This window comes from Centruroides sculpturatus, unplaced genomic scaffold, assembly GCF_000671375.1.
Source record: "Centruroides sculpturatus isolate CEXI.00-Female unplaced genomic scaffold, Cexi_2.0 scaffold918, whole genome shotgun sequence".
In the NCBI taxonomy this organism is placed as follows: Eukaryota; Metazoa; Arthropoda; class Arachnida; order Scorpiones; family Buthidae; genus Centruroides; species Centruroides sculpturatus.
This window is the reverse complement of record NW_019385109.1, coordinates 176,260-190,350: the sequence shown is the minus strand read 5'-3', so window position 1 is coordinate 190,350 and position 14,091 is coordinate 176,260. Positions and strand designations below refer to the sequence as shown.

The window sequence follows — 14,091 nt, the reverse complement described above, 5'->3', positions numbered from 1 at the left end:
TTACATCAATCTGGTTATAAAACATTACAAAATTTAAGAAATAGTTAAAATAAAAAATATAATGAACACAGTATTACTTGGATGGTAGAAGTTAAATGTGTATTATGGTTAAAATGCTGACAACTGGATAAATAAATAATAACAATAATGGTAAAATACGAAAATTAAGTAAAATATAAAAAGGTTAAGTTATTAATAAAATTATTAATAAAATGGATACCTGTGTATTATAGAATGGGAAGCATGGTAAAATTGTATTAAAAATTAATGGTTGATATAAGGAAACTTGTATATACTAAAAATAAATAAATTTATTAAATTGTAAGTCTAGTAAACAGTTAAAAATATTAATAAAAGAAATATCACCTGTAAATTATAAAAGGAAAGAGTATAACAAAAACACTATTAAAACTGTATAATATAAAAAAGTTGGTAAAAAGGAACTTTGTATATTCTAAAATGTGTTAAAATGTTACAAAGGTGTGACAATCATTGTATGACTATCATCTAATCTCTAGATCAGTGGTTCTCAACATTACTGGGTCCACAGAAAAAAGTACTGAATTGTGGGTTCACGGTAATATTTTAGTGATCTATAGTGTAATTCTACTTCAGAACAATTGTTTTACTGATAATTAAATTTCTACAGTATATATATTGTCAATTTCTTTATTACTCTATTGACAAAGGTCAAAGAAAGATTATAAAGCTGGGGTTTGTTAGGAGAATCTTATACCATCAGCATCATGTCACTAGACAGTGACATTTCTAAATGTTTACCTTTCTTTTTTTTTAGTGAAAAATATAAGATTTTTTCTGTGCAATGTCTATGGGGGTGCATAAAAAAAATTAAGAGGAAAAGGGGTCCATGGGTAAAAAAAGGTTGAGAATCACTGCTCTAGATTGATGTTATAGTGTAATAATATATCAATAGAAAACCAGAAGGGGATGGTATCTTAAATGGACTCTTCTCAGAGCTGTAGTTAGGGATGTCCCAATACTACAAAATCATTGATTAAAGTATTGATACCAGTTAGTATTGGCATCAGGTATCGAAACTGGAAATCTTGCCATCCGTCGCTGTTCAGTCCATGGCTTGATTTTGAAACATTTAGCATATGATAATTGAAACTTTTTATTTTAACATAAGTAACATGCTTTATTCTAGTTAGTTATTATTAACAAATTATTAAAACTGACTTTTAATATAAACTTAAATGTTACTAACATTGTTTCAGTTGATTTGAGATTTCAAAATATTTTTAAGTTTTTCAAATAATTGGTGAATTATTTATAAATAGTAATCTAAGCAAACAGTATATAATTTCTGCAAATGAAATTTCATGTAATAAGTTTATTGATTTTTGATCATTAATATTAACAAAAAATAGCATAAGATTTTGTTTGTTTGGCTGAAACTGACTTTAAAACCTAAATCCTGTTTGTTTTGGTTTTGGCTGCAAAATATTATTTCAGTTGGATCTTTCTTGTCTGTGAAAAATGTAATGATACTGAATCCAATACCTGAAGTTCATACCAGTATCGATATTGGACCAAAAGTAGCAAATTCAAAAAGTACTCAGTATCAAAGGAAAGTATTGAAACAGTATTGGTATTGACAGTATCAGGACATCCCTAGCTGTAGTAGTGGTTACCAGATCTCATTAATGACAGTGATATTGTTCAAATTCATTCTGTTATCTAACTCACATCTAGAAATTATGAAAATTACATGATTAGTTCTGTATATAATAAAAATATTACATATATGAATTATTAAAATGGTTATTTACAGTCATTTTATTATTTTTTGTTTAAATTTTTTGTAATATGTTATTTTTTATTTATTCTTTTTTTATATTTTCTTAAAATTGTAGTGAACTGTACTTATTTCCTAATCACAGGAATTTTGCTGTTAAACCAGTCTCTAAATTAAATAAGAATAGTTAATTATTGTTATTTCAAACATTAAAAACAATAAACATTATTTACATTAAAATAAAATAAATGAAGTCATAATATGTTAATGGTTCTATTGTATATTTTAAAGATGGTTTTCCATGTAGAGAATTGATTATACTGTAATTTCATCAAGAGGACAAGTTACAGTATCAGTCAGGATTCTGCTTCAAATTAAGTTTTAATTAAGTGAACATAAAATTTTGAATGGGAACATTGAAATATACAATCAAGTAAAGATAGCAAAAGTTCAAATTCAATAACATAAACATGATATTGCATGAAAATTCTATTTTATTTTGCCAGTCTACAAATATATAAACACATTTTAATTGTTATCATCATATCAATAAAATTTAGTTTTGAAATTCCATCACTTTTTTAGACTAATAACATGTAAATCAGTGGAATTTTTTTATTGATTTAAATATTTCCTTACAATATGAATGGAAATTTTTATTGATTTCAATTCGATTTTACATTTCAGTAGAATCAATAGAATACCATTAGGATTTTCTACTGGGATTTTTAATTGAGTTCTGTTACTTTAAATGTAATTTCAATATGTAAGAAAGGTTTTTTTAAAAAACTTAGAGAAAATGAGTTTATTATAAACTAGCAAATAAGTCTGGCATTGCTCAGGCATAAAGTAACGATAGTGAAGATTAAGGTTATTACATTTTAGCCAATCTTACCTGTTTTCACAGAATGCAAGAATTAGTCCCATTGTTTCCAGACTAATTAGAGAAATTTTAGATCTTTTTGAAAATATGTTCGATTTCCCACAAAAATGCAAAAAAACACATCTGCGCCTGTTAATCTTGCATGCCACTTTCTCTCAACACTTTCATTGTTAACACTTTCATTCTTAACACTCCCATTGTTAACATTCTCCCATGGGGGAAGTGTTAACAACCTCTCCCCCGTGGGGGGAATTACGAAAAATCCCTTCTTAGTGTACGCACCCTATTAAAATGCAATCAAAAACGCAAAAAACCACATATAAAACAGTACAGTAGAAGCAGAGTTCTTCAGGGTAAAGCCTTAATCCTCTCCCTCTCCCCCGTGGGGAGAATTTCGAAAAACCCTTCTTAGTGTACATTCTTGTAACATACTCTATCTGTGTGCCAAATTTCAACTTTCAACTCCTAACCTAAGCTCTGCACTTATCATCATCAATCCATCTCGATTATATATATAGATTAATTATAACTTTTTTATCTAAGTACATATCAATGTTTCTTCTTCATCACTGATAGAAGGTTGTAGACTTGTAATTGAGATAATAACTGTTTAAAATCTCATTCATATGAACATACCCTCAGCTTTCAGTTGCCTGTTCAAAGATAAGTTGCAATCTGTTTGTATATCACACTACATAATAGTTAGCAAACGTACAAAAATATTACATTTGTGTAAGTAGAAAATAAAGAAATTGTATAAGTACATGGAAGTTGCACTAAGAGTCTAGAAGAGCTGCACTTTGGCCACTATGGTTCTGTACAGTTGTACAATTGTACTATTTAAGAGTAATAGTACAAGAAAATAGAATCCTCTGTTTCTATATATAAGTGACTTACTTATGTGAATTCAATGTATTGTTAATTTTCCTTTTTCCTTAATTGTGTATTATTCAATACAAAGAAATGTGTGAATGTAAAGTTGTTTTTTCTAAATTATCTGATTCTACAGTTACAAACAAATTTGATAGCTTCTGTAGGAATGAAATTTTGTAGAAAATAATAATAAAAATATATTATTTTTATTAAAAATGTTTATATTCATTGTCTAAATTAAAATATTCTTTTATAGGTTCCTTTTCAGATGGAAAATATAATATATTGACAAATTATCCTTTTCTAAAAGAGTTATGGTGGCTATCTCAAGAATCATCACATGAATTAAATGGTTAGAAATTTTAATGAATATATTCTTCTAAATTATATAAACTTGTCTTTGAAACTTTAATTAAATTCTTAAATTTCTTTATTGAAAAATTAATTTTATTAAATGATTGTTATAGAAATAGGAATTGTTTAAGATATTAAAATTAGTTGATATTAAAACTATTTAATTACAGTATACTTTCAAAAGAATTCAGGATTTATTTTAAACTTATATCATTAGTATAATATATGGAAGATTTATATGGTGTCAATATACTAAATATAGTACTTATGAAATTAAATAAAAATGAATTATAAATTTTCATGAACAGCCAAAATCTAAAACAGAAATTTATTTACCAGTCAAAATTTACCAGTCAAAGAATGACCTGACAATGTATTGTGTCAAACTGCAATAATAACACATTGGTGAAGTCAGAGCCAATGTAGATCATGTTTCCTGTGATGATGAAAAGGATGCAAGGAAGACTTCAATATTTTTATTTGTATAAGTCTTATTATTCATATTTTTTACAATATGTTTTAAAAAGTATATTTTGTCCTGGATTTTTTAGAAATTTATTTACAATATGAAATTATTAAACATTCTTTCATATTTTGAACCCGTGTTGTATCTTTATATTAGTTTTTCAAAACCACAATGCAGCATAATAATCAACACTTGGCATAACTCATTCATTTATTTCAGTTTTTGTTGTCATATATATAAACATTCTTATAAATATTCTCATATTTCATTGATCACTTTGAACCAAACATTTTAACTTATCTGACTTTTGACTTTACAGGATACCTTCAGTTCATATAAGTTTTGATAATAAGACTTGACTATACTATATTCAAATTTTGAAATATGTTAAACTTTTTGATATACAGTGGAACCTCGGTTAATGAATGTCCTGGTTAACGACCAAATCAGTTAACGAACTTTTAATTTGCAAAATTTTGTCTTGGATAATGAACAAAATTTGGATAATGAACTTAACGGCTTTTTGTGTCAAATTTATAAGCTTGCTTTCACAAAACTTTCTGAACCACTTGTGGCACATGGAATCTTCAATCGCTCTCTCACCATATACAGAACATATCATTTTTTTGTGTCTGCGAAGCATTCTTGCCTTTTCAGAAATAAAAAAGCATAATATGTCGAAAATGCTCCTTATTTTCTGTCATTTGTAATTCTTAGCAAAATTTTAAAAACACAACTAAGTAACACAACTTTATTCTCAAATACTAGCTGAGATCCCTTTTGTCAAACAATCGAAATTTTACACATGTGAAGGAAATAACACTTCAGTGTTGCGTTTTTAGCCAGCTGGTGCTAAAAACAGGACAAACTTTTGCATCAACCCAATAGTTTCCAGCCGTTCTGTAACCTCACAATTTTAGTTGGTCTTAGGTGTGCGCGAGGTAAGCATTAATTTTTTGAGTGTGCTAAACTTCATTTTTGGTTTTGTTATTTATACTGTATATTTAATCAATATGGCACTGAAGAAAGAGAAAAGTGACAGTGGAAATAGAAAACGTTTTAGTGTAGCATTAGAGAAAGAAATTATTGCAAAATACGAGAATGGCATTTGTGTTTCTGACATCGCTAAAGAATATAATGTGGCAAAATCGACTATCTCTACAATTATTAAAAACAAAAAAGCATTTAAGGCTGCTGAAGTGGCTAAAGGAGTGAATGTGCTATTGAAACAAAGATCTAAAGTTTTAGATGAAGTTGAAAAACTGTTGCTAATATGGATCAATGAAAAACAATTTGCTGGAGACAGTGTTAGTGAAGCTATAATTTGTGAAAAGGCTAAAAATTTATACAATGACGTGTTGACCCAGATACCCAGTACAAGTGCAGACAGGCAGGACTTTAAAGCGAGCCGAGAGTGATTTGATAGGTTTTGTCAACGAACTGGCATTCAGTGTCATAAGACATGGGGAGGCTTCAAGTTCAGATGAAAAAGCAGCAGAAGCATTTGTAGATGAATTCACAGAGTTTGTAAAAAGTGAAGGATACGTCTGGAATCAAGTGTTTAATTGTGATGAGACCGGCCTTTTTTGGAAAAGAATGCCTTGACGAACGTACATAACTCAAGAAGAGAAAGCACTTCCCAGGCACAAGCCCATGAAGGACAGACTCACTCTTTTATTTTGCGCTAATGCAAATGGTGACCTCAAAATCAAGCCACTTTTAGTCTACAATGCTGAAAATCCCCATGCCTTTAAGAGCAAAAATGTGATAAAGTCCAAACTGCCTGTACAATGGAAGGCAAATAGTAAGGCATTGGTAACTCGGACTTTATTCATGGATTGGCTCACAGAAGTGTTTGCTCCTACTGTTAAAAATTATCTTCAAGAAATGGATCTTCCTCTTAGATGTGTTCTCTTAATGGATAATGCTTCAGCACATCCACCAAATTTGGAGGACGACTTGGGTAGTGAACATGACTTCATCAAGGTCAAATTCCTTCCACCCAACACAACCTCATAACTGCAACCAATGGATCAGCAAGTGATTTCCAATTTTAAAAAGCTGTATACCAAGGCACTGTTTACCACGTGTTTTCAGCTTACCAATGATACTGACTTAACTCTTAGAGCTTTTTGGAAGGAGCATTTTAACATCCTGCATTGTATCAACCTTATTGACAAAGCCTAGAGTGAGGTCTCTCACCACACTTTTCAATAAGCCTGGAGGAAACTTTGGCCAACTTGTGTCCCAGAGTGAAACTTTCAGGAATTTGAAGAAGAGAGCTCTCCTGATGTAGTACATGAAATCATGTCCATTGGCAAGAGTTTGAGAGTAGAGGTAGATGATGCAGACGTGGAAGAGTTGCTGAAAGACCATCAAAATGAACTAACGACAGAAGAGCTGATTGCCATGCAGGAAGAACAGATGAAAGTCTTACAAGAAGAGCATTCGTCAGAGGAATCTGAGAAGGCTAGGGAAGAAATCACCAGTGCTGAGATCAAGGAAATTTGCAGAAAATGGAATGATGTGCAGGAATTTATCGAGAAGCACCATCCTAACAAAGTTGTGGCTAATAGGGTCATTAATTTAATGAACGACTCTGTGCTAGTGCATTTTAGAAAAATTTTGATTAAGAGAGTAAGACAATCAACTTTAGATCACTTTCTTGTTCCTTATCAAAAGAGACCTCGACTTGAAGAAATTCCCAATGCAGTGCTACTTGATATTTTTATGGAGGGGGTTCCTCTTCCAAGCATTAAGCTCCGTAGAAACAAAGGTATGTACAGTGCTACTTTATTAAATAAAGTTTACATATTTGTTGCTGGAATGATAGATATTACGTTTTCTTATATTTTCATCAAAGAAAACCCATTTTACAAATAAAATTACAAAAATACTGACAGCTAGAATGGATTAATTGTATTTGCATTAATTTCTATGGGAAAAATTGCTTTGTTAACGAACAATTCGGTTAGTGAACGGACTACGTTCGTTAACCGGGGTTCTACTGTAACTGCAAAAACTCTGAATATTAATGTACAGTACATATATATATATATTTTGTAATTTCTGGTGTTTAATAATGAAATATTTTTTATGAAAAATTTGCATTATTAAAAATAAACCTAGTTGAATTTTTAGCTTAGTTATAGCATATTTTTACATTTTAAAAAATTATATACATTATTTTAAAATTAATAATTTGTATACATTTTTTGATGCTATTATGAGTGCTGGTGACTTTTTTCCACAAATTTTTGAATAATGTTCTTAACAGTTTGAATATGATTTGTCTAATCTTTTATGTTTATACTTACTTTAGTTTTACTAATTTTTTGATTTTTATTTGTTATGTGTGTTTTATTTTATGTGTGTTAAATATTACTTGGAGGTATCAAATCTAATCCTGATCCTATGTTCCATACTCCTCCTCCTTCTTCTCTTTCAAAGTTGTCTGTCTATATCCTCAATTGGAAAACATCAAAGAATGCCTAGTGAACAAGTTCTAAAATCTCAATGGATGGAATTGTTTTCATCTTTGTTGTTTTCATCTATTACTGTGTATCAAATCACTCTTTCTTAGAAGAGTGATTTGATGTCATCTTGAAAAAAAATTGTTTATCCACTAAATTTGAATGGCTTAAGCATAAATTTGCATAAAGACTGATCAATTAATAAACTCCAAATACCTTTAAAATGCAGTCTATTTTAAAAATTTCTCGAACGTTTTCGGTCAGATTAACAGAACTTCTTCAGAATCGAACTAATAGAATTTAAATTTGCCAAACGGAAATTCCAAAACGTTATATAATCTTCTATAATCTTCTCATATTCAATTGCACATGTCCATTTTTATAATTGTAATGCTGCCGCTTTCCATGCTGATGCAAAATAGGATTCTTTTTGGATTCTTTATCTTACTATTTATCTTTCATTGATATGATTCTTGAATCTGCAGCACAAAGTTGTGTGTTTATTAAATATGATTGTTAAATAAATTTTATGAAGTTTTGGTTTGATGCAGACTGTCTGTGACTGAAGAAATGTAAACATCAGGCTTTACAATCTTTTAGGAGATTAAGATCTAGACAACATTTCACTATTTATTTTAATTTAAACAAAAAATTTAAATTCTTTGTAAGGCTAAGAAGAATTTTGGACTAAAGTTAATTTTCAGATGTTGCAAATTAAAAATTCTGGAGAATTTTGAAAGCTTGTTAATAAATTTAGAATTAAAAAATCTTGTATGTAATATTATCTCTATTACTGAATGGCCAGATTATTTAAAAGCTTTTTTTAATAGACCTCTTCTTGCTGTAATTTTTGATGGCATTGATGATGATATGTATCCATTATTGGATGAACCTTTTTCTTTTGATGAATTGCTGTATGCACTTGATGATTTAGGGATACACAAAGAAAAATTGATAATGGCAAATGTACTATAAGAATATTCAGATTCTGCATTGAGATTCAGAGGCCTTTGGCAACATCATATAACTTGAATTCAATAAATTCATCATCTGAGTTTTAAATACATATATACAATTTATTATTAGTTTCTTTTTCATTAACCAACTTCAAAGAGCAATGGTGTGGTAAGTAGAAAAGTAGATAAAACACTGAGCACTAAACATTTGTACCTATACAGATAACCTTGTAATCTTCATGAATTCAACAGCCTGTGCACCTTCCTTTACACATCACTGCTATTTATTTATAGTTGCAATAAGTTTAAACTATATAAAGTAGAAACATTTTTCTAATACAAGGAGTACAATTTAGAAAAATGGGCTGCCAAGGGGTATGCAAATCAAAAAAGGTTGGGAGGTACCTGTTTAACAGGATTATTGTAGAACTAATAGATTAAATCTAAGGTAATGATTTGTCAGAGTTGGTAGGCCAGGAAAGGCTGATAAATTCTATGTATTCAATTCTGAATTGGAAGTGGTGCCATTATATAAATACCTAGTCATTTGTTTTACACTGCAGGTTTTGTTTTCTTTTCATTTAGACAAAGTAATTATGTAATTTAAACTTAAACTTGTGATAAAGTTTTTGATTAAAATGAAGCAATCTTCTGTTAAGTCATATTTTTGACTGTTCAATTTCTTCATACAGTCAAGTTTTGGTTTTCTGTTTCCTATTTGGGGTCCATGTCTTGTTGACAGACTGGAGAAGACTCAATTGAGATTCATTAAATTGATTTTTCATCTTAATTTAATTATTCAGTTCCTGGACCTGTTTTGAGATCTGAATTGGGTAGACCACCATTAGCTATTAGTTTAACTGAGGCTATTTTTTGTTGCTAGTTCAAGATTCCAGAGCTGCCAGAGTCTGATCTCAGGAGGTTGGTTTATAACAAATTAAAATTAGTAAGCACTGATTTGTCACTCATAACTTGGTTTTCCTCAGTGGAATTTTGAGATTTTCATCTATTTATTGTACTCACTTTTCTGATAAAAGGTTTTTGTTGGTTGAACTTCAACAGTCTTTGATAGAGAGAAATATTTAGCTCAAGATAGTCTTTATATATAGTAGAAGTATAGTTTGTTGGAAAATTCTTTAGCTTTTCTATGGACACCTCAAAGTTACTTGTTATTAAATTTAAACTATNTATTATATTTTTTGTGTAAAAAATTAAACATTTAAAATATATATTAATTTTTATATTTAAAATTATTTAGATTTTCCCGATTCAACTCTGCATGAAGTTAGCAAAATGGAAGAAGTATTGATAGAAAAAATTGCGGAGTTAAAAGAAATGAAAAGAGTTTTGTTTTCAAATAATGTTGGATTTTATGTTCATGTTAAAGAGAAAAATTTATAATTTTTATTATTTATAAAACAAAATATTATTACTTTGTAAAGTATTTTTAAAGTATTAATTTGTTATTGGACTATATTATTGTTAATATTTCTTAACAAAGAATATAATAAATTATCAATATTTTAATAAAAAGTTTATTATAATATAATGAATCAGTTTTATATACAAGATCTATTATTAAATATGACAATGAGGAGAGATTTTTCTATAGTATTATTTATTTGATACAAGAGATGAGTTGACATGCGATCTGTTTAACATGAATATATGAATTTATATATTTTACTTGATTTTTTAAATTATCTTCACTAAATAATTGTTATTACATAGGATAGATAGTATACATAATGATTTAACCTTGTTATGACAATGTTGAACTGAATAAAACATAATAGATAACACACAAATATACACTTAAAGTTTTTAATTAATATAAAAATACAGAAGGTTGATTCCTTTTTATGTGAACAAATTGAATAACCTCTCAATCAACCTTCTGTAGTTATGATTTAATGTATTTTTTCTTTTTAATAGAATTTTTTATTAAGATCTATTCTATTAAATTTCTTTAAAGAAAATTGTGATTAACCTGGCAAATTTATTACTTTTAAAAATAATAGAAAGATTTTATACTTTTATTTATGATTCTGAGCATAAATCACTGTTTGTGTACAAGCTTTTCAAGTCATTGGTAATATTAAGCATTTCTCAAAATTTTTATTATTACTGAAGTTTTTAAAGCTTTTTAGTTTTATAATAAATTGAAAACATTACAAATTTTTATTGTGTTTTGCTCATAAATTTATGTATTATTTATACAAAAATTTATGTATTATTGTAGGAATTTAATTTTTTGCTGTCAGATAATTTAACTTATTCGTTTCACTTGAAAATGAGTTGAACAAAGTATTTATCTATGAGTAATTTCAGTTTATATTATTGGGTTTAAATGAAGAAGTATTGCAGCTGTATTATTTGTTTAAAAATCTTTCTTCCAATAATGAAAATAGTGAAGGTGAATCTAAGGTTTTATAAAATAATTGTTTGTTATTATGCATTTGAAAAGAAAGTCAATGAAGTTATATGATTATAACTGTGTACAAATTTTAAATAAATGATACAGATCTAACATCAGTTAACATAAGAATTTTAATGAAATGTTTGAAAATTAACATACATACATAAAACATAGGGAAAAATTAAACACATGTATTTTTATATTTTGAAGATCACTGTATTATTAAAAATATTTGATATTAATCTGATTGTTGACAAATAATAATTTCTTCTTATGATATGATATGATATATATATAGTTTCAACAGGAAACAGCCATTACTTTCATTCCATTTTTTGGATAATTAACAAATAATTTTGGATCAATGTTGAGTTCCTAAAAGAGAAAAAAATGAATATATTACAATAAAAATAAATCAGAATTTACTGGATATGTAAATAGTATTAATTATTTTAAATTTCAAATTACAGTTATCAATTTCAATATAAATATGAACAATGAGTTAGTATATTGTTTTATAACTATTTCTGCAAACTTCAGGAATTTTTGGGAGTACTTTTATCTTCGGTATGTCTTTTACCACCTGGCCACCCCATTATAGGCCTAGCAAATCCATGATGGGTATAGTTAAAAGACCTTTTTATTGCCCACAGGACAGAGTCAAAAATAAAAATAAGAAATAAAAAGTAGTTTCTGTGAAATATTATAAATCATATTTTATGAAATAATGAAATATTAAAATGTTATATTGGTTAATAATAATCATATAGATCAGTGCTCTGCAACCTTTTCTCTCACACAGCATATCTGGGTACTTCCTGGAATTCTCGGCACACCAGAAGTAAAATATGCAAAAATGTAGGAGTTACAAAGTATATACAAAACATGAAATACTGATATAGTGTTTTTTTCACTTGTGATAATATAGAAATATTTGAAAATTGTTTATAATCAATTTTTTTTTTATTTCAATTTTATTTCTCAACAACTGAGAAAAACATTTTGGTTGAGATGTCATACAGACCTGGTGTGAAAAGCATATGATCAGGATCCCAATTCTATGATCATAGATGCAACAGAGACATCATCTACTTGTCACTTTGTGAAAATTGAGATGGCAACTGTGATACATAATTTGCGAACTTTACATATGCACAGATTCTGTGAAATATGATTCTCACTTTTTAAAGTTAAGTTTGTGAATAATGCATGCACATATTCTGTGACTATGAACTGCAAAAATGTAAAAGTTTGAAGCTTATTACAATTCCTTCTATCACAAATGTCAGTGGCAATAAACATGTAATAGGCAAATCATTCTTCCTTTTGAATCAACATGTATTTATTGTATTCATGTGCTCACCATAAACTGTGTTTTTTTCCTCCTCTTGCAGGAATTGTGTTGTGGCACACCTAGCATCATCTTGTAGCGCACTGGCTTTAGAGCTATGATATAGCTTATTTAAATACATTTGATTGTAATGGTAAATCTTATTATGTGGGTTAAAAAAATTTAATTATATTCTATTGTTTATGGTTTCTTTTTTTTTAGCTTCTCTAAAGCTTTCAATAGTATTCTAAATTGGTATTTTATACAGTCGACCCCCGTATAAGATCATTGATTATTCCGTTTTATATGAATTCCATGTTGTACGAGTCACTTAGATTTTACAAATACGTGAACCGGGCTGTGAACGGCTCACGTATTTGTAAAATTTAAGTGACTTGTACAACATGGAATTCATATAAAACGGAATAATCAATGATCTTATACGGGGGTTGACTGTAATATATTTTATCACTCTAAAATTAACTAATTTCATTAGTAAACTGTTTACATATAGCTTTTGAAATTAAAGTAATATATATGTCTTTAATAATTACTGAATAATAAATAATAATAATTTGAAATATATTTGAAATATTTTCCAGCAATATTGTATCAGTATTTCTTTTTAATATCTTCACAGATAATTTATCCATTGTCTACCTTCCACTTTATTGACCATAAACTCTAAAAATTAAAATATGAAATTAAAAAAAAAACAGAAAATCTGTAATAAATAAAAACAAATAATATAAAATTTATAAAGCACAGAAAAATGTTTATCTTAAATACTTCAAATATTTTATAAGATATTACCAGATAAGATATTTAACATTAATTGTATTATCCTAGTCATTATATCAATAATTTCTGAATCCACTGGATTATCTATTGAAGTTGCTCTACACTTATGTAATTCTTTAGATATATGTCTTACAAATTCTTTGTTTGCAATTCTCTCAAATTTGCAATAAAAACTTTGTTTTTGTTGCAAATGAGTCAGACTAAAAGTCTTTTAATTCAAATAATTTCATTTACAAAAGTCAATTAATGTTTTTAAAACTGTAACACTAATACTGGTAATTTCTGTTCATTTATATGCTTGCCAGTGGTCGAGTGTATAAAAGTGCTTGGTTGTAGATTCATGTCTGACCAACAGGCTAGCCATATGGAATTTTTTTAGTTTTCTTCATGTGTTAACACTTAAATATGACCAGTTTTTCATAAAAAGTGTTCCTTCATTGGGAGATTACCCATACGTTGCATTGCCATATCTCATCAAATGAAACCAACCAAACCAGCTTATTTGTCTATTTATAACTATTTGCTAATCATTTATTTAATGAGCACATCTATTTTGTAAATATGCCCTTTACATTTTTTAATTAAATTCATAATTTTTTAATCAATTATACATAAATACAGTTGACCCCCTATAACACTGTTGATTATTCCGTTTTATATGAATTCCATGTTGTACGAGTCACTTAGATTTTACAAATATGTGAACCATTCAAAGCCCGGCACACATTTGTAAAATCTAAGTGACTCGTACAACATGGAATTCATATAAAACGGAAT

At 28.1% G+C, this 14,091-nt stretch overlaps 4 protein-coding genes across 6 annotated transcripts in view; 3 read left to right on the top strand and 1 right to left on the bottom strand.

The window, feature by feature from the left end:
- Positions 1-10,208, top strand: part of LOC111634853 (F-box only protein 38-like) — a 45,975-nt gene extending 35,767 nt beyond the window's left edge. Inside the window, exons 13-14 of one of the 3 annotated variants that reach the window (XM_023379690.1) lie at positions 3,772-3,867; positions 10,023-10,208. In XM_023379690.1, coding sequence (XP_023235458.1) covers positions 3,772-3,867; positions 10,023-10,165 — 239 coding nt within the window. In that variant the 3' untranslated portion in view covers positions 10,166-10,208. Of the gene's footprint in view, positions 1-3,771; positions 3,868-4,208; positions 4,341-4,654; positions 4,819-10,022 lie in introns of those variants that run through there. The other 2 variants (XM_023379693.1, XM_023379691.1) reach the window with 2 other exon arrangements.
- Positions 5,318-5,763, top strand: LOC111634855 (major centromere autoantigen B-like). Its single transcript, XM_023379696.1, has one exon. It carries the CDS (start codon positions 5,349-5,351, stop codon positions 5,751-5,753), a length of 405 nt encoding a protein of 134 aa, XP_023235464.1. The 5' UTR covers positions 5,318-5,348; the 3' UTR covers positions 5,754-5,763.
- Positions 6,607-7,240, top strand: LOC111634854. Its single transcript, XM_023379695.1, has one exon. The coding sequence runs from the start codon at positions 6,643-6,645 to the stop codon at positions 7,216-7,218; it is 576 nt and encodes a 191-aa protein (XP_023235463.1). The 5' UTR covers positions 6,607-6,642; the 3' UTR covers positions 7,219-7,240.
- Positions 10,209-11,403: 1,195 nt separating the features above from the next.
- LOC111634851 (cytochrome P450 3A24-like) overlaps positions 11,404-14,091 on the bottom strand; it is a 9,435-nt gene continuing 6,747 nt past the window's right edge. The window contains exon 14 of the mRNA XM_023379688.1: positions 11,404-11,558. Within this exon, the coding sequence (XP_023235456.1) occupies positions 11,484-11,558 (75 nt within the window). The 3' untranslated portion in view covers positions 11,404-11,483. The remainder of the gene's footprint in view (positions 11,559-14,091) is intronic.